Source organism: Raphanus sativus, chromosome 8 (genome assembly GCF_000801105.2).
Source record: "Raphanus sativus cultivar WK10039 chromosome 8, ASM80110v3, whole genome shotgun sequence".
Lineage (NCBI taxonomy): Eukaryota > Viridiplantae > Streptophyta > Magnoliopsida > Brassicales > Brassicaceae > Raphanus > Raphanus sativus.
In genome coordinates, this window is record NC_079518.1 from 14,604,476 (window position 1) to 14,620,994 (window position 16,519).

Sequence of the window (16,519 nt, forward strand, 5' to 3'; positions counted from 1 at the left end):
CCTTGACTAAGCCAATTTATGTATGAGTTTAGTGAAAGATAAGCCGTTTATTGTCAAGACGCGTTTTAAAAACTAGGCATGTAACTCAATTTCCAAATCAAAATCAGAAGAACCCTAAACAATAAAAGCACATGTTTTTAGAGGTATAACACGACCGTCAAAGTTTTATAAATAATAGAATTAACCAACACACAAGACAATAGAAAACCGGGCCTCATGGTCTGTCTGGTAAAGAACTTGGCTGAGATATCCGCCATCACGAGTTCGAGTCCCGGCCACAGCTGATTTAACATGGTTTCCGGTTTGGCCTCCAGGACCTTCCTCGCCAGTTCCGGTTGGACGCGCTGGGATAGTCGGACTAAGTGAAATATCCGATACCTGAATTATCAAAAAAAAAAAAAAGACAATAGAAACATCATTCTCACTATCCAAGTTGTGCTGCTCCTTTTGAACCAAGTTGTGACCCTTCTTCATATACAAACACAGCATATCAATATCATGTAAAAGTGAAACATAAAGAGAACAACACAAGCATACCTGATCCTTCTTTGGCCGATCTCGTGGTCTTTTTGGCCTGTGTTCCACCCCTCGGTTTTGAAAAACTAACCTTGGTATGTCCTTCTTCTATGCATTTTGAGCAAGTCATAATGCGTTTATCACGACTTAGCTTAGTCTTACTTGTTGACTGTGAAGATGACGCTTTTTTTACTAACATAATTACTTGGCCTTCCTCGACTGCCTAACCTATTGGTTAAAGGCAGGATAGGTAACATGTTCAAAGTCGGCCACAACTCTTCATCCCTTCAACATGCCTAATACTATTTCATAATTCTTTCTTCATCTTATAGTAGTGTAGTAATCTTAAACGTAGTCATCCACTTTCTGCTTCTATCCGGAGACCACACAAGCGGCATGATGGCATGAATTCCATTTAGTTGCCACATCCCACAACCACAAGTTTTCAGATTCATATCAACACTATATACAGCAGCCATGGTGATCAATTTCGAAGGCACTACCTGTAGCCATATATCTAATACAATTCTGACACAGATTCTATTTCAACATGAACTCGTTTGGTCTCTTCACCAATCTCTACAGCCGTAAGCTTTGGATTCAACTTCAATCTTTCAGAAAACAGCTGAGCAATAGATGAACTCTTCAACATTTTGGAGTAACCAGACCTTACACAAGCATGCTCATTGATATAGACCTTTATCTGCAGCTTTATAATTCTTCTTCTCTATGAGCAATACACTCTCCAAGAACAATCATAATTTCTTTACGAGCAAACACCTCCAAGCTTCATTGTGTTGAAATGAATTTATGGGTTTAGGTTTCTTCTGATTTTTATTTCGGAATTGAATTACATGTGTTCTAAATTTCTAAACGCGCCATGAACAGTAAACATGAATAGTAACGTAAGAAGTAAACTGCTGACTAACTACAATTATCTTTGACTAAATTCATACCTAAATTGGCTAGGTCAAGGCAAGTTTGGTATTTTTTAATTAATGAAAAGTCTATTATTTTGTGAATTTGAATAAGTTTGGTATTTAAATGCTGTTTTCTCGATTGATATAGCTAGTAACTTTAATATGCTATATCATTGCAAAATGGTATAACTTATATCACTTTGATTCAACAGAATTGGTTGAAAGAAATTTGCATAAATATACAAATAAGAAAAGGAATATGGCATAAATCCGGAACTTAAAATTTGAACCGGATTGAAGAAAACCCAATTGTTTAATATGATTCGAAATGTAAAAATATGCGAACAGAATTTTTAAAGTGATACAAAACATATCCAAACCAAAGTGTTATTGAGTCAATATAAATATTTGAAACATACATATGTATTTCAAACTATCAGTTTAATGTATATTTTGATATGCTATATAAACCAAGTATTAAAACTTAAATAAATACTTTAAATATCTAATTACCTATAAATAAGTATTTCATAATTTACTTTTTAAAATAACAAGTCTATTTTATCTATAAATAAAACATACTCCCTCCGTTCTTTTATAATAGACGTTTTAGCATTTTAATTTTGTTCTAATATAGTTGACGTTTCCAAAGTTCTAGGCAAAAAGTAATCAAATTTGACTTCTTTTAGCCTTCTACCATTATCTGTCGTAATAATTGCTAGATTAAATCAAGTATGTATAAAGTTAAAATAGGTATATAAGTGGCCTAAATTTGTGTGAAATGTTCTAAAACGTCATTTAAAAGAGAACAGAGGGAGTATTGTTTACCAACTATGTTTGTTTTCATGCTTGATTTAACATTTGTTTATTTTATTATCTCAATGTTGTGTTGAGTTATTTCCATTCAATTTAACTGTTGTATGTTTATTTTTTCTTTATTTATTTCAGATATATCTGAATCTATAACTTAAATAAACAATATTTTCTCCATTTCAGAATAATTCATGTTCTAGAAAACAATTTGCTTCTAAAGATTCATATCTTACATTTTCAATGTATATTAATAATAGCAAATTATAAATTTCAAAAACATTAATTTTTTTACTGAATTTTTATTAGTTAAAATCATTGTAAATAGATAAACACAGAAAATAACATTTAGTGTCAAAAATTTCTGTTTATTATTAAAAATTGTGAAAACTCTAAAACATATCTTTTTAAATGAGGGAGTATATATTATGATTTTATGAAGTTTTTGATGTGTTAAAAACCAGACCTGAAGTACACTGCATGTACTTATAAAATATTTGAATAACTGGGATAAGAATAGTTAATTACGATTTACACGCAAGGACCTTTTCCTGCAAACAATGGTCAAAAACAAAAACCCTAAATCTTCTAATTCCTGCATCATCCTCCTCCTTTCCTCAACGTGACTCAGTTTAACTCGTAGAATCACGAATCATGCAATTCCTCCAGAACTCTCGTAGAATCTCTAGATTCTTAAAACCCATTATCATCCCCGACGCTGATCCGAGATCCCTCTACGATTCCTTCCAATGCCAAGGCATGCGTCTCCTTCTCCCTCTGTACTATTACTAAAAGGTACTTTTTTTCATTAAAATTTCACATTACCCATTTCGAGATTACCCATCCCTCTCTACCTTTGGAAATGGGAGATGTAGTTGTGGGTTTATCCATAATCATGTAAAAGTTCAAAAACTTTATATAGAGTTGAACTTGACAATGAAATGATAAATATAAGCGTTAAGGTTCTTTGAATGTTACGTTTCTAGTGAAATAGTTACTTAAGGTTCATATTGATATATATGTTAAGGTTCTTTGATGTTTTTGCAGGTATGGATAGATGCACTCACTTGCATACTCGCTCGTCTTCTTTCAGCTTGTTGATCCCTAGATCAAGCTTTTCCTCTGAAGCGGCAAAGCTTGAAGGAGATCCTTCAGGTTGCTACTGTGTCACTTTGTTTTTAGTTAATTCTTGAACCCAACCAAAGGGGTTGCTCATTGCATTTTTCATCTGTGCAGTAACTGTGAAGGAGCTGCATGATAAGATTCTTGATTCTGTAAATGTCAAGAGATCAATGCCTCGAAATGCTTGGCTGTGGTCGTTGATTGAGAGCTGTCAGAATCAGGATGACATTAATCTTCTCTTTGAAGTTCTTCATAAGCTCCGTAGATTTGTAAGTACTTTTAAAAAAATGCTCCCTTGTCAAACATTAAATGGTTAAAAAGATTTGCCTCTCCAACCTGGTACAGCAGATTTAGTTTTCAGCAACTGTAATGATACAGATAAGTGGGATTTACTAGCCAAGTACTCGAAAAAGTTCTCCAAAGATAGAGTTAAGTTGAGGAAGACCACATTCGATGTATCGATGGACTTTGCTGCCAAGAGAGGTACATTTGATTGTCTACAGAAGAACTGTCACTTAATACTCTTTTAAAGGTATGGCTTTGTAAACACTAGATGGATTTATCAACCTTTCTATGTCAATTTTGTTATCAGGGGATACAGAGTCGTTGTGGAAAGTAGATAAACTGAGATCAGAGACGTACAACCAACACACCTTTCTGCTGCTTTTTCTTGTGCAAAGGTTGACACATCTCTGTTTTTACTTGGTCCTCCTCATGTTTATTACTTTCATAGCTTACACTCGCAGGGTTTCCTCCTTGAAAGTAAACCTGAAGAAGCTGCTGCCGTCTTCCAGCTTATCTGCCAGGTGAGTCCAAAACCTCGGCTTAATATTATACCCTTTCTCTTCAGAGAGTTTAGATTTGCAAATATGTGTTTGTCTTTGACTCTGCAGACATATGGTGACTGAATTCAAGAAACTTGTCAATGAGTGGGCCTGTGGAGGTTATCAGGCACCAAGCTGAAGAAGATAAAAGGTTTTAAAGAAAAATTCTCTACCTGTTTGTTTCTTAACTCTAAACCAAGAGTACATACTCATATCTCTTTTGTGTTATATGCTTGAACAGGCTCTAGCTGATTCATTAAAGTCTGTCATTCCTTCCATGGTGTTAATGTGTTGCTAAGCTCGGGTCTGAACGTGAGCGTGGACTTAGATGAGTCATACAAGAAAGACGCTCTTCTCAGCTGAATGTTTGAATCATCATTTACAGAACGCGTCTTTGCGGCGGCTACATAGGTTTGAAAGTTTGTTATTTTGCACTGAAGTTTCGATGTAGAGAATAACACATTGGTGTTCAGGTTCTTGCTTCTTACGGTAACTCTTTAGTCTTGTTATCGGAAATTGAGCAGAAGCAGATGAATTGTCTCTTAAATTTTGTAAGCATCAAACAGTAAAACAAAAAATTTGACAAAAAAAAACAGTAAAAAAAACATTTAAATAATCGGAAAACGTGTATCTTATAAGAGCATCATTAACCCTGTTGCTTAAAACAGCGTGCTTAAAATCTTTTTTTTTTTGTCTTTTTCGAATTAAAAAAAAAAAAAAAAAAAATAAATGAACCAGTTGTAGGTCGCCATATGTCAGTGTGACCCACAGAACAGTGCAAACCACAACAATCTACGACGCTTATTTAAGCTCCTTTTCTTTTTCTCTTCTTCTTCTTCTCTTCTCTTTCCTTCTTTTGTTGATTAAAATAATACTAAGCACCTTCCCAAAATCTTGGGTTAATGATGCTCTAAGGTGTTAAAGAGTTAAAATCCAATGACATTCTCTTGTAATTCAGCTAATAGCTTAAAATTAAATTTTAATCTTACTATATCGTTTTCCGCGCTACGCGCGGATAAGTGCCTCTAAATTTTTACAATTGTATGTTGCATAAATATCAGATATTGTAGAATTATTTTGATTTTTAAACTCATTTTGAATTATAATGATAGCAATTTGTTTAGATTTTATTATTTTCGTGATAAGCATCTTCACATGGAATTATATTTTCTTTTTTCATCTTCAAAAATTAAATGAAGATGAAAAATAAAATATAATTCCATGTATTTATTTTGTGTTTATCTACATTTTTTTTCTTATTTGTTACTTTTTATAATTAGTGATATATATACACATATATAATTGGATTTATCATTAAACTAAAATATTTTTATGAAAAAAATAAAAAATAAGGGCAATTCTCTCAAATAACACTTTTTAAGTTTTTGTCACAAAATAGCACTTAAAAATAAAATAACCAAAATAGCACTCTTTTGTTTTGAAAATTTTAATTTTTTTATTTTATTTTTAAAAATTTGAACATCCCACCCCTTAACTTTAAATCCTAAGTCTTAAATTAATTAACCCAAGGGTTATAAATGCATATTTACCTTTCAATAAAAATTTGTTTTGGTCATTTTTTTCTTTGTGATGCTATTTTTTGTGGTATCCTGGTATTTTTCTTATAAAATAATTTATGTAAGCAATAACAACAAATTTATTTGTATTTATTTGTTAAAGTGATTTTTCGTGGTATTTTCTTTTTATTATTTATTTGCAAGAATAATATTTATTTGTTATTTAAGTAGAAAAGTTAACCTTTATTTGTTTTATTTTTCAAAATATTTTATTAGTAATGGAAATTATTTTTTATAAATATTTTTCAAAACATCTACCTCCAAAGGAGAATATTTTGAAAGTATTAACTTTTTATTTACAATAAGGACCTCATATTTATAAAATATTTAAATTAATTTTATTTACTTTTATTTTTTTCAAGAGTTTCATAGAATTATGACTTCGTTTAAATTAAAATTTCTTTAAAAGACTGTTATATAAAGAAAAACATGATTCTATTTTTATATAAAAAAATATTTCCCAAAGTGATTTTTAGCTATAATTATTAAAACTTGAAAGTTAAAAGACCATTTGAAAATATTAGTTATGATTTATTAAATAAATAAATAGTATTTTATAAAATAGAAATTTATTTTTTAATTAAAGAATATATAGTTTGATTATAACTTATTTTCTCTATTGTATCTTTTAGAAATGAAAATAACAGTAGATAGCAAATGTATTTATCTTATACATTATATATCAATGTTTTGTTTGTCAACATGGTTGATATGTTTGAGTGTTTATTTAGTTATTATATAAGGTATTTCACAATATAATTATACATGGATCAATAGTTTTATTTATTTTGATTAATATTAGTATGTAAAATAGGATTCGGTTTAAAATTCTTGTATTTTTTATTTATTGAGATTTGTAGGTTTTGGGTAATTCCAAGAATTTGGTTTAATAACATCACTTTATAACAATTATATATTTGTTTATTTTAATTAGATAACTATTTATAAATTAATATAAAAGACTGGTTAAAGATAACAACATATTTTAAAATAACAAATTATTAATGTTGTAATCCAAAATAATGTTTTTGTATAAATAGAAGATAAAAATTTAGAAACTGAAAGATTCATAACATAGTATAATTTTTTTATACAGATAATATATTTATTAATAAATATCTATAAAAAATTAAGTCTGCATGTGCGGGTAAAGCAACAAGTTTACAAATAATCTTAGTTTTGACTTTAGAATCATTGAGTTCTAATACCAAAATTGAACAAAATGCATAATAGAAATAAAATTAAATAAAAAATTGATCCAAACGTAAAAAATAATACCATTGTCCAAACCAATCCAAAAAGAAAAAAAACAAACTTTCTAAACAAACCATTACCAAACTTGATATTTAAATCATATAAACCAACAAAACCATCACCGAACTTGATATTTAAATCATATAAACCAATGATGACTCTCTAAGTTAAGAATCCCGGTTTTTTCTAAAAGAGCATAGTCTTTTTTTTAAATGCTGGTTTGCAATTTGAATGATTTTTTGTCATAATAACTCTAGTTGAATTGCAGTGGTAGCTGGCTCGCCATGCCTCCTTCCGCTAATTTCCCTTCATATAATAATATTATTCCGTTTATTATCGAAAAACACAGAAACACAGTGCTGCAAGAAAACTTATTTCATTTTGCGGAATTAAAAAAGAAGAGCTAGTAGAGTAGTCGTGACAAAAAAAAAGAGAGTAGTTGTGACACTACACTTATGCGTAATGATGTCCGATGGTTGAGTTTTTGACATTAAGTGGCTTCTTTGCAGAGGGGCTACCTCCCTCAACAGTGATTGCATCGGATGCCTTCATCCATGGCCACACCAGGGAGACCGGTACTGGTTACAGGAGGTTCAATGTCAGCACCGAGTCCAGTGCTGTTGACAGGCATACTAACATGGACACTATCAGAACACGGTCCCAGCCCTTGACATAATAGGCAGACATGTATAGAAGATGTAAAGAAGTCAACAAATTTTTCCAATAAATAATGTCTGTTTTTTCACATTTGGAATCCTTGTTTCCACTGGCTCTGTGCATTAATGAAAACTATGACGTTAAAGAACACTTAGCTAGCCAAGAAAAAAAAAGAGTTAAGTTCTGGGTTCTACCTTGTTTTGGGACCTAACATTCTTGCGCATCTAATAGGTCTTGCATCTGGACAGCACTTTTAAGCTTGGTCTGCAAAAAGGCAAGAAAAAAAACTGAGAATATATAAATTAATCAAGACACAAAAGTGGATGACAGAAAAGCTCGAGACTCTCACCTCATCTCTCAGCTTTCCACCATTGTACTTCAAGATCATATACAAAAACCTTTAGCTCAGAGAAATGAATCACTTCTTGGAGAGTGCTGAGAGATATCTAGGGTTCTATGATTGAAGTACCATATGAATGCATGTGAAGACTCTCAGACTGTCTAATTATATACTCCGTCAGCGTCCTTGAAAAGGAAGATAAGAAGCAATAAAGATGAAGTAGTGGGTTACCAAAAAGCTTTCAGTTAAACTTAAATCATATATATTACAATTCTTTAAGTTATTCCCCTGCCTGCATCCAATCAAGAAGAACGATTCAAATTCACACACACATAAACGATATTCTTATTGAATCATGAGAAAGGTATGTATATATATATATGTATATATATAAATATATATGTGTGTGTAAACTAACTAACCAAATGAAGCTTGAGGACTGATATTGATCTCATGGACAGAACTATACTTGATTCTGACTATGGTCCTCGGTGGCGGCGCTCCCACAGGAACGGAACACTGGTTAGGCTTCTAAACTAACATTCCTTTTGATCTTATTTCCATGTCTGACTTCTTGCTTAAATAGAAAGGAGATTATGTAAAAAAAAAGGTGATTATGTGGATGGAAAACAATGATATGACCTTGCAGTTTTTTTTAAAGAATCAAGCTAACATCATAAGGAATCGAATGAAATTATTTTGAGCAGAACAAATAATGAAAATTAATAGAGTAGACACAAACATTGATTGTTAAACTGTGATACCCGTTTCATCTTTTCTAGATCTGCTTGAGGATTCTCTGCTGCTGGTGGTAGCTTTACAGATTGGCTTGTTGAGAATTCTTTGTTGACAGGATCAATCTTCTTCCTGACAAAAGCAACTTCTTTTCACTCGTGATCAGCCAAAGCTTCTGTATGCAATTAGACCATTGAGATTCTTAGTCCTCAAACATTAAAATACTGAAAAAAATCAAATGGTTCCTCTCTTAAAGAAAAGAGTTTTGATCCACAAAATTCATCTAAGCCCTAGGAACCAGACTAAATCCAGCTTTTCATGATATTGATTACTTCAATCCTAAACTCAACACATCCTTTACGGACATATCACACAAAATCCAAAAGAAAAATATATTTTGTTCAACGTAATTGCCAAGTTGTGAAATCAAAATTCAAGTACACATAAAAAAAAAACTAAATAAGATTTTAAAATGAGGATGGTAGCTTTTCATATATACCTCACGGATCAAGACGATGCCTTTAGTCTCTTCCTCGACACGACCAAGCTGAGCTTAAATTGAAATCACCAACAACATGGTTGGAGAAAATGACTACCAGGGAAGGTTGCAATAGATTAACAAAATGTGAAGCCGGATGGATATGTTTACTGATATCAGAAAAGCCGGATGTATGTTGAAAGAAAAGATTCTTATAGTCTTAAAAATCAAGTAGTGTTTATTAGTTTATATGTATTTTCAACCGATATGGAAATATGCACTAAATGCAGTTTTATTCTTTCGACTTTTGAAATGTCTATTTAAATTATGTGTTATTATTTTTATGATTTATAAATTCTAGTTCAAATAATATTTTTTTCCTTTTTTAAAAAAATATGTTATTCAAACATACAGATATACTAATAGATTTGATTTTTCTTTAGATTTTAATATATTTGAAATGCTTTTTTGTTTCAAAATACAAAGACTTAAAATTGATAAAATATTAATTAAATATTCACTAAATTTTATTTGTATTTTCTAAATATAATATAGATTTATAAACCAATGAAAATACATAAACAAATAACAACGATTATAAATGTTTGTAAAAAATCATTCAAAATAAATCTAACATATTATCAAGAGTAAATTAGTAAAAATAATATTTTAGTTATATTGTAAAGGTTCCAGAATCTACACAAATCAATTCATTTAAATGATTTTAACTTTTAATTTTGTAGATTATAAAGCTTATAGAATAGAATATAAAATCAAGATTTTAGGCTAATTGCGCTGGGAATCAAAAACATCAAAATTGGCATAAGATTTTCTCCAATGAAAGTGAAAAATTACACTAATATGAGAGTTTCTTTAGTTAAATCATCGACTAAAAATAAATCGTAAAAAATATTCAAAAAAATCTTACAAAATAAATTTTCAACTTTAATTATGTTAACGTATGTTTTCATCCGTCATGATACTTAGACGAAGAGTAACAGAGGTTAATAAGATTAAAGTTGATGATTTAAACTTTTAATTTTGTAGATTATAAAGCTTATAGAATATAATATAAAATCAAGATCTTAGGCTAATTAAGCTGAGAATCAAAAACATCAAAATTGGCATAAGATCTTCTCAAATGAAAGTGAAAAAATTATACTAATATGAGAGTCTTTTTAGTTAAATCATTGACTAAAGATGAATCATAAAAAAAATGTTCAACTAAAAATCTTAAAAAATAAATTTTCAACTTTAATTTTTTTAACGTATGTTTTCATCCGTCATGGTACTTAGACGAAGAGTAACAGAGGTTAATAGGATTAAAGTTGATGGTTTATTTTGTACCATTTTTAGTTGAAGGTCTTTTACAATCAATCAAGGGTTTAATTACTAAAACCCTTGATTAATATAGTAAATCCTAAATTAATAATTCTGAATACTAACTAAAACTTAATATAACTTAGAAATATTAAATTATTTGATACTTGGCAATAGTGAATTGAATATTTGTGTCTTATATACCTTTATCTAATATCAAATAATTTTAAATTTCTAAGTTATATTAAGTCTTACGTAGTGTAGAAAATAATTAATTTATAAAATCAATTTTTCTACTTAGTGAGGGTTATTTAAACATGATTTTTGTGGAATTTAAAGATTCTAATAGTTGAGAGGATTCTACAAGTTAATAAGATTTAACAAATTTTATCAAATACTTTTACATATATTTTATTATTTGTGTATAGAATTATATTGATTGTTATTACCTTTTAAAATAAGAAATTAATGGTGGAAGAAGAAAGGAAAAGAGAATCATTGAAATAATTTTGTTATAATTAAAATTATTGTAAGAGCCCAAATTTCTGTTTTTTTTAAAGATTTTTTAAGAACATGTTAATGATGACATGTTTTTTTGTTACACATCTCATATAGTTAAGTAGCGTTTTTTTTATTTATTAACAAATATATATTATGTTATTAGTGGTCGATTAGTAGTTTATTCTCTATCAGTTTTATATAGTTTAATTTTTTTGTTTGTTTTAGAATTATACATACATGTAAAACTACAGAAAAGTAGAAGTTGTGTTTATTAATTATGTTAAAGTTGTCATTTGTATGTTTTTTATGTGAGTGTATTTTACTACATAGATTTAAAAATATTGTGGTTATAGATTCTCAAAGTTGAGTCTTACAAACAAAAAGAAAAAAAATTACATCTCAATAATAATAATTTTAGTAGAATTTTAAAAACAATGAAAACTAAATTTTTCCGGTAACAAAAAAATTTGAGTGGAATTTAAGAGTTCTCATCCAAATAACAATGAATTATACTCAGTTTTTATTAACTAATAAAAAACTAATCTCAAAATTTAATAATTCCTCTAGAATTATTGTACCAATAATCCCTCTATTAAAACTAAAAATTAACAAAAATAATGTGATATTGGTTTGGTTTAGAACTGGTGTTGTGGTTGGTGATAAAAAAATGATGCTGAACAACAAAAATTCTAATTTAATATTACAATTTGGTGTATGGTTGGAATTGATATATATAGAAGTGTTCATTGATTACATCAAATATATAGCAAAGAAAATAAATGATTTCCGAAATTTGAATAAATGCTCACACAGAAAGCGATTTCATGAAAAGCATTAAAAGACGTCTGGGTTGTTCTTTTGGCTCAGTGGGAGTCGGGATCTATGGTTCGGTGTCTCTGTGAGACAGAGGCGGTGGTTTTAGGGTTACTGTGTGATGAAGGTAGCGGTCGGACGAGCTCTCGATGAGCGTGAAGATGTTCTCTGACAGTTCGGAGTCCGGTGTTTGTGTGGTAGCTTCGGAGCGTCAATGGTTAGGGTTGCGACCTCGATCTTCTGAGATCGATTGAAGCTCTCCCTGAAAAAAAGAAGCTACGGTGGTGATGAAGTATACGGCGTAGGTGTGCCGTAGTGTCACCAGTGAGACGCTGCTCTGCAACGGTGTAGTTCTCTCCGGCGGAGGTTCTCTCGGCGGTAGTGGTTCAAATCGATCTCGGGTCGTGTTTCGATCTCGAGTTACGATTATCAGTGGGATGTTGTCATTGGGTTTGGACCCAATTTTTGGTTTTCCTTTGTGTTTACCTGAGCCTCGTTTGGACTTGCAGGTTTTTTGTATGTCTGGGCATTAGTCTTTTTTCAATATATTTCAATTTGGGAAAAAAAAAAGCATTAAAAGCAAATAGACAATTACATGATTGTTGATAATGACTTTACACAACACGACAAGAAGCAGAAGAGCTGTAAGAAGAAACAGAAATATCAATTGCATTAAGGAAGCTTCATAGCATCAAGAACAACAAGAACCATAAACACGATTGCAGCAAGAAGAGTGATGGCAACCGAAGCAGCAGTTTGGTGACAGAATTTTCCAAAAACGTTACACACTTTCTTCCACATCACATGCTTGTTCCCTTGTACACCCATCAACCCTATTGCTCCAGCAGCTCCGGTGCCAGAAAATAGCAAAGCCATCATCATTAGATCACCTACCAACACCGCCATTATCAAGCCTTTGCTTCTTCTTTCTTTGCTGATCATCAGAATGACTATTGAGATCGCTGTGTAACCGCAAGCTATAGCGTTTGCCGAAATGTTGAACCTACAACATTTGTGTAATTATATACTCCCTCTATCGAATAAGATAAATTGTTTAGAGTATTTTTATTTCAAGATATATTTTTCACATTTTTATGCAACTTTCTTATTTATTAGATATTGTGTAACTAAGTATATTTAATTTTTATTAGATTGGTTGAGTATTATTTAATTTATACACAAGATGGTATTTTCTGTGTGAAAAGAAAACACTTCTCTTAATATTTGTGTGTTAAAATAACTATATTATGAAACAAAAGAAGTATTGCTTAATTTCTGAATTATATGAATTATTTGTGTGATCTTTTTATTTGCCATAGAAGAGTCAAATGGAAAGTAATTAAACATTGTAGCAGCCAATCTATAATTTTGTCTAGTCTTATATTAAAAATTGTTTATTTATTGCTGGTCATGCCAGCTAGAATTGTTTACTCTTTTAAGATTTGCTATGGTCCATTCTGTTGTGAAACCTTTTGGGTGGTTGGACATTTATGATGGACTATTTAACTACAAATTTACTGTATACTAGTCGATTTATCGATCTTTTTATACTACTCTGTCTTTTTTGGGGTCACAATATCATTCTTTATACACAGACGCAAACACATTACATTTTTGCTATTTCGATGAAAACCATAAATACATTTTTTATCACGAAACATTTTAATATGAAAAACGCAAATGCATAGAAAAAAAACAAAATTTCTAGCCATAGATCTAACGTTCACATAACATATATCCCATACCTTGTAACGTCTTTATATTTACGTATGGTATAATATAGTAAATATTTCTAATCAATCCACAACATAACATTATGAACTGTATTTTTACTTGCAAATTAAATTTTAAATTTTGTTTCTTTGTTAGTTAAAAGTTAAAACTAAGACGTCAATAGAAAACTATTTTATAATTACAAAAAATATAAATTGTTGTAAACATATGTTACAAATTTTTAAAACATGATTTCTTAAACATTTTACATCGAACTCATGCAAAATTGTTTTTATGACAATCAAGGTCGTATAAACGTACGAGCGCACTTTTAATAGCGAGAGATAAAAAAGAAAATCTTAAACAATAAATATTATTATCTACATTTTAATTTATTTATATAATTTTAAATTTAAAAGAACAATTTGTCTCAAAAATCAATCATAAATTTCTGAAAAAAATCTCAAATAAGAATCTTCTCACTTTCTTATATATTTTAAATACTGTAATAGTGAAAATTTCATTTAAAACTTCCAGTGGAAAAACGACACTCTTTCTTGTTTTGGTATATATGTGGGAAGGGGAAATATGTACTACAACAAAAAAAAATGTGAAAAGAAAAAGAAAAGAGATGCATCTTACACAAAGGCAGACAAGTAAGAGGCTTTGGCTGTTGCGGGCACATCAAGAGGAGGCAAAGTTGGAATAAGCGTTATAGACACAACCTTTGTCTGTTTTGCGACACCAAGTACTGTTGCAGCCGCCAGTGTTAGAACCCAAGCCAACACTCTCATCGTTAACTCAAGCCCTTTTCTCGAACCGCTCTCCTTCTTTCCCTTTTCCATCTCCATCCCATTCAGATTGTTCTTGCGCTCTTGTTCCATTGCGTCTCACTTCGTGTAAAGAGAGAGAGAGAGGAATAATAAATGGTGGTCTTTTCCCAACTTCTGAAGCCCTCAGGTGACAAGAGAGATGTGAACTATATACTACTTTGCCATATGGGAATACGCTTACTTAACTCACATCAAAAACAAAAAAAAGTTGTAAAGCAATAATGCTGTCTACGTGGCTTTGAGTTTATGTGGCGCGAGAGAGAGATACTTAAGCTTACGAAAGAAAATAAGTTATATGGATATGTACATGAAAATAAAGTGTGAACACATTGTGTAAAAGACAAAAACATAACGGTGAATACATTTTCATCGAAATTTGGGGAAAAGGACAAAGTTGTGGAGTTTTCTTGACTTGGGGTGTTCATCGGTATGTTCAAATCGATAAGCATCTAGTTTGGATATGTAATATCGCACAATAATATACAGGCTTGTGATTAGGTATGGTATTTTACATTTTATTGATTTTTGAGAAATTGAAATACCAATAAAAGTAATTCAGTCTTGTAGTCTCTATTTTCTCGAGCTGTCTGATAGGAAAATCCTTAATCCAACAGTTTAAAGATAATTGGGTTGATAGTTAATAACAAAATTATGGTGTTGGTTTGTTAATTCTCGATTATTTTATGGCGTATTGGACTAATTTTCCTGAATAAAATCTTATGAGAGCCATTCCATTACCAATTTACTTCAACCGATTTAGCTCAAATAAGAGCACCTCCAAAAGTTAGTATGCAGTAGGAGTTCCAAGAATTAAAAAAAAAGATAAAATCATAAAAACATGAGGAAAAATGTAAAAGTTCTAAAAACTGACTTTTTAAGAACTGGTTGAGATAGCAAAAGAACATGTCATTTAATTAATTTTTCAACATGCTCTAAAAAATAAATATATAATCATATGAATAGAATATTATTATATTTTATTTTATTCTAGAACTTCTCATAGTTATTGCTGATAATGATGCTTTAAGAACACTTCTATCTTTTGGAATTCTAAATATATATATAAAATTTAAAAAACTTTGGGTTGAGTTTTTGAAAAAGTGATAGATCTTACAATATATATGCATATATAATATATACATACACACATACACATATATACTAGTGAAATCCCTTTGTCAAAAAAAGAAAAGAAAGTGCCTATACTTTATAGAAACTATATGGAATTTTAGTAATTTAAACCATCAACTAAAGATCAATTGTAAAACAAACCATCAACTAAACATCATGTGAAATAAACCTTCATCTTTATAGCTGTTAATATTTTCACCCTTCCATAATTTTTGTTGTCAGCTGTCAACAGAAAAACGTTACTGTGTCATAGGTTAGGAAGGAGAGAAAATATTAACGGACATAAAGATAAGGGTTTATTTCACAAGATTTTTAGTTGAGAATTTATTTTACAATCTATCTTTAATTCAGAGTTTAAATTACTAAAAATCTTCTTTTTGGAGAAAAACCTATAAGTATTGATTATTTAGTAATTATTCAAGCTTCATAAATTTCAGGACCGACTCTACTTCTAATACAAACTCACTTTTCTTTGTCAATGAAACCTCACACTCCTTTGGTAAATCTACCTCTTAGCTATTCTTGTTTCCCTGCTCGCTCCAACTCAAAATAACTTGTTTTGAGATTAGTGTTTGGTTTGAGTTTTACATTAATCAATTCATACAAATGAACAACCTAAGATAGGAGTTCAAAGTTCAGGTATCCGATCCTCATTCGGTGAGGAATCCACATTAGCTCGGACAACAAATCAAGTGGACCAATCTTCATCAGCTTGTTCTTTCTTCTCTAACAAATGATCTCAGTCTCTCAATTCTATGGTAAAACCTCCTTCAGCGTGTTCATCTTTCAGTGGTCATCCTATAAGAATAGTGTCTTTAATGCCGTTTTTAGTGGCTACATCACTCAAACCAGCCACTCCTGCATTTTTATCCGACTCACCAACCAATCTTAGAAAAGACAAAAGATAACTACAAGATAGATTGTCAAAACTTAAGTTATAGATATGATAGAGCTAGGGTGCTCACTGAGCCACCA

General features: G+C 30.4%; 1 protein-coding gene and 1 long non-coding RNA gene across 5 annotated transcripts; both read right to left on the reverse strand.

The window, feature by feature from the left end:
- Window positions 1-7,277: 7,277 nt before the first annotated feature.
- On the reverse strand, window positions 7,278-9,421 carry LOC108821106 (uncharacterized). Of its 4 annotated transcripts, none has more exons than XR_008937256.1 (6): window positions 9,255-9,421; window positions 8,763-8,930; window positions 8,443-8,597; window positions 8,030-8,312; window positions 7,875-7,944; window positions 7,278-7,689 (listed from the first exon to the last, which is right to left on the reverse strand). It is a non-coding gene; the product is annotated as an uncharacterized LOC108821106 (long non-coding RNA). The 4 variants fall into 4 exon arrangements; XR_001944475.2 differs by having other exon boundaries at window positions 8,030-8,205; window positions 8,290-8,312; window positions 8,443-8,930; XR_001944476.2 differs by having other exon boundaries at window positions 8,030-8,205; window positions 8,443-8,930.
- A 3,000-nt stretch (window positions 9,422-12,421) lies between these two features.
- Window positions 12,422-14,576, reverse strand: LOC108820883 (CASP-like protein 1E1). Its single transcript, XM_018593906.2, has 2 exons — window positions 14,223-14,576; window positions 12,422-12,870 (listed from the first exon to the last, which is right to left on the reverse strand). Exons 1-2 carry the CDS (start codon window positions 14,462-14,464, stop codon window positions 12,540-12,542), a joined length of 573 nt encoding a protein of 190 aa, XP_018449408.1. The 5' UTR covers window positions 14,465-14,576; the 3' UTR covers window positions 12,422-12,539.
- Between the last annotated feature and the right edge of the window lie 1,943 nt (window positions 14,577-16,519).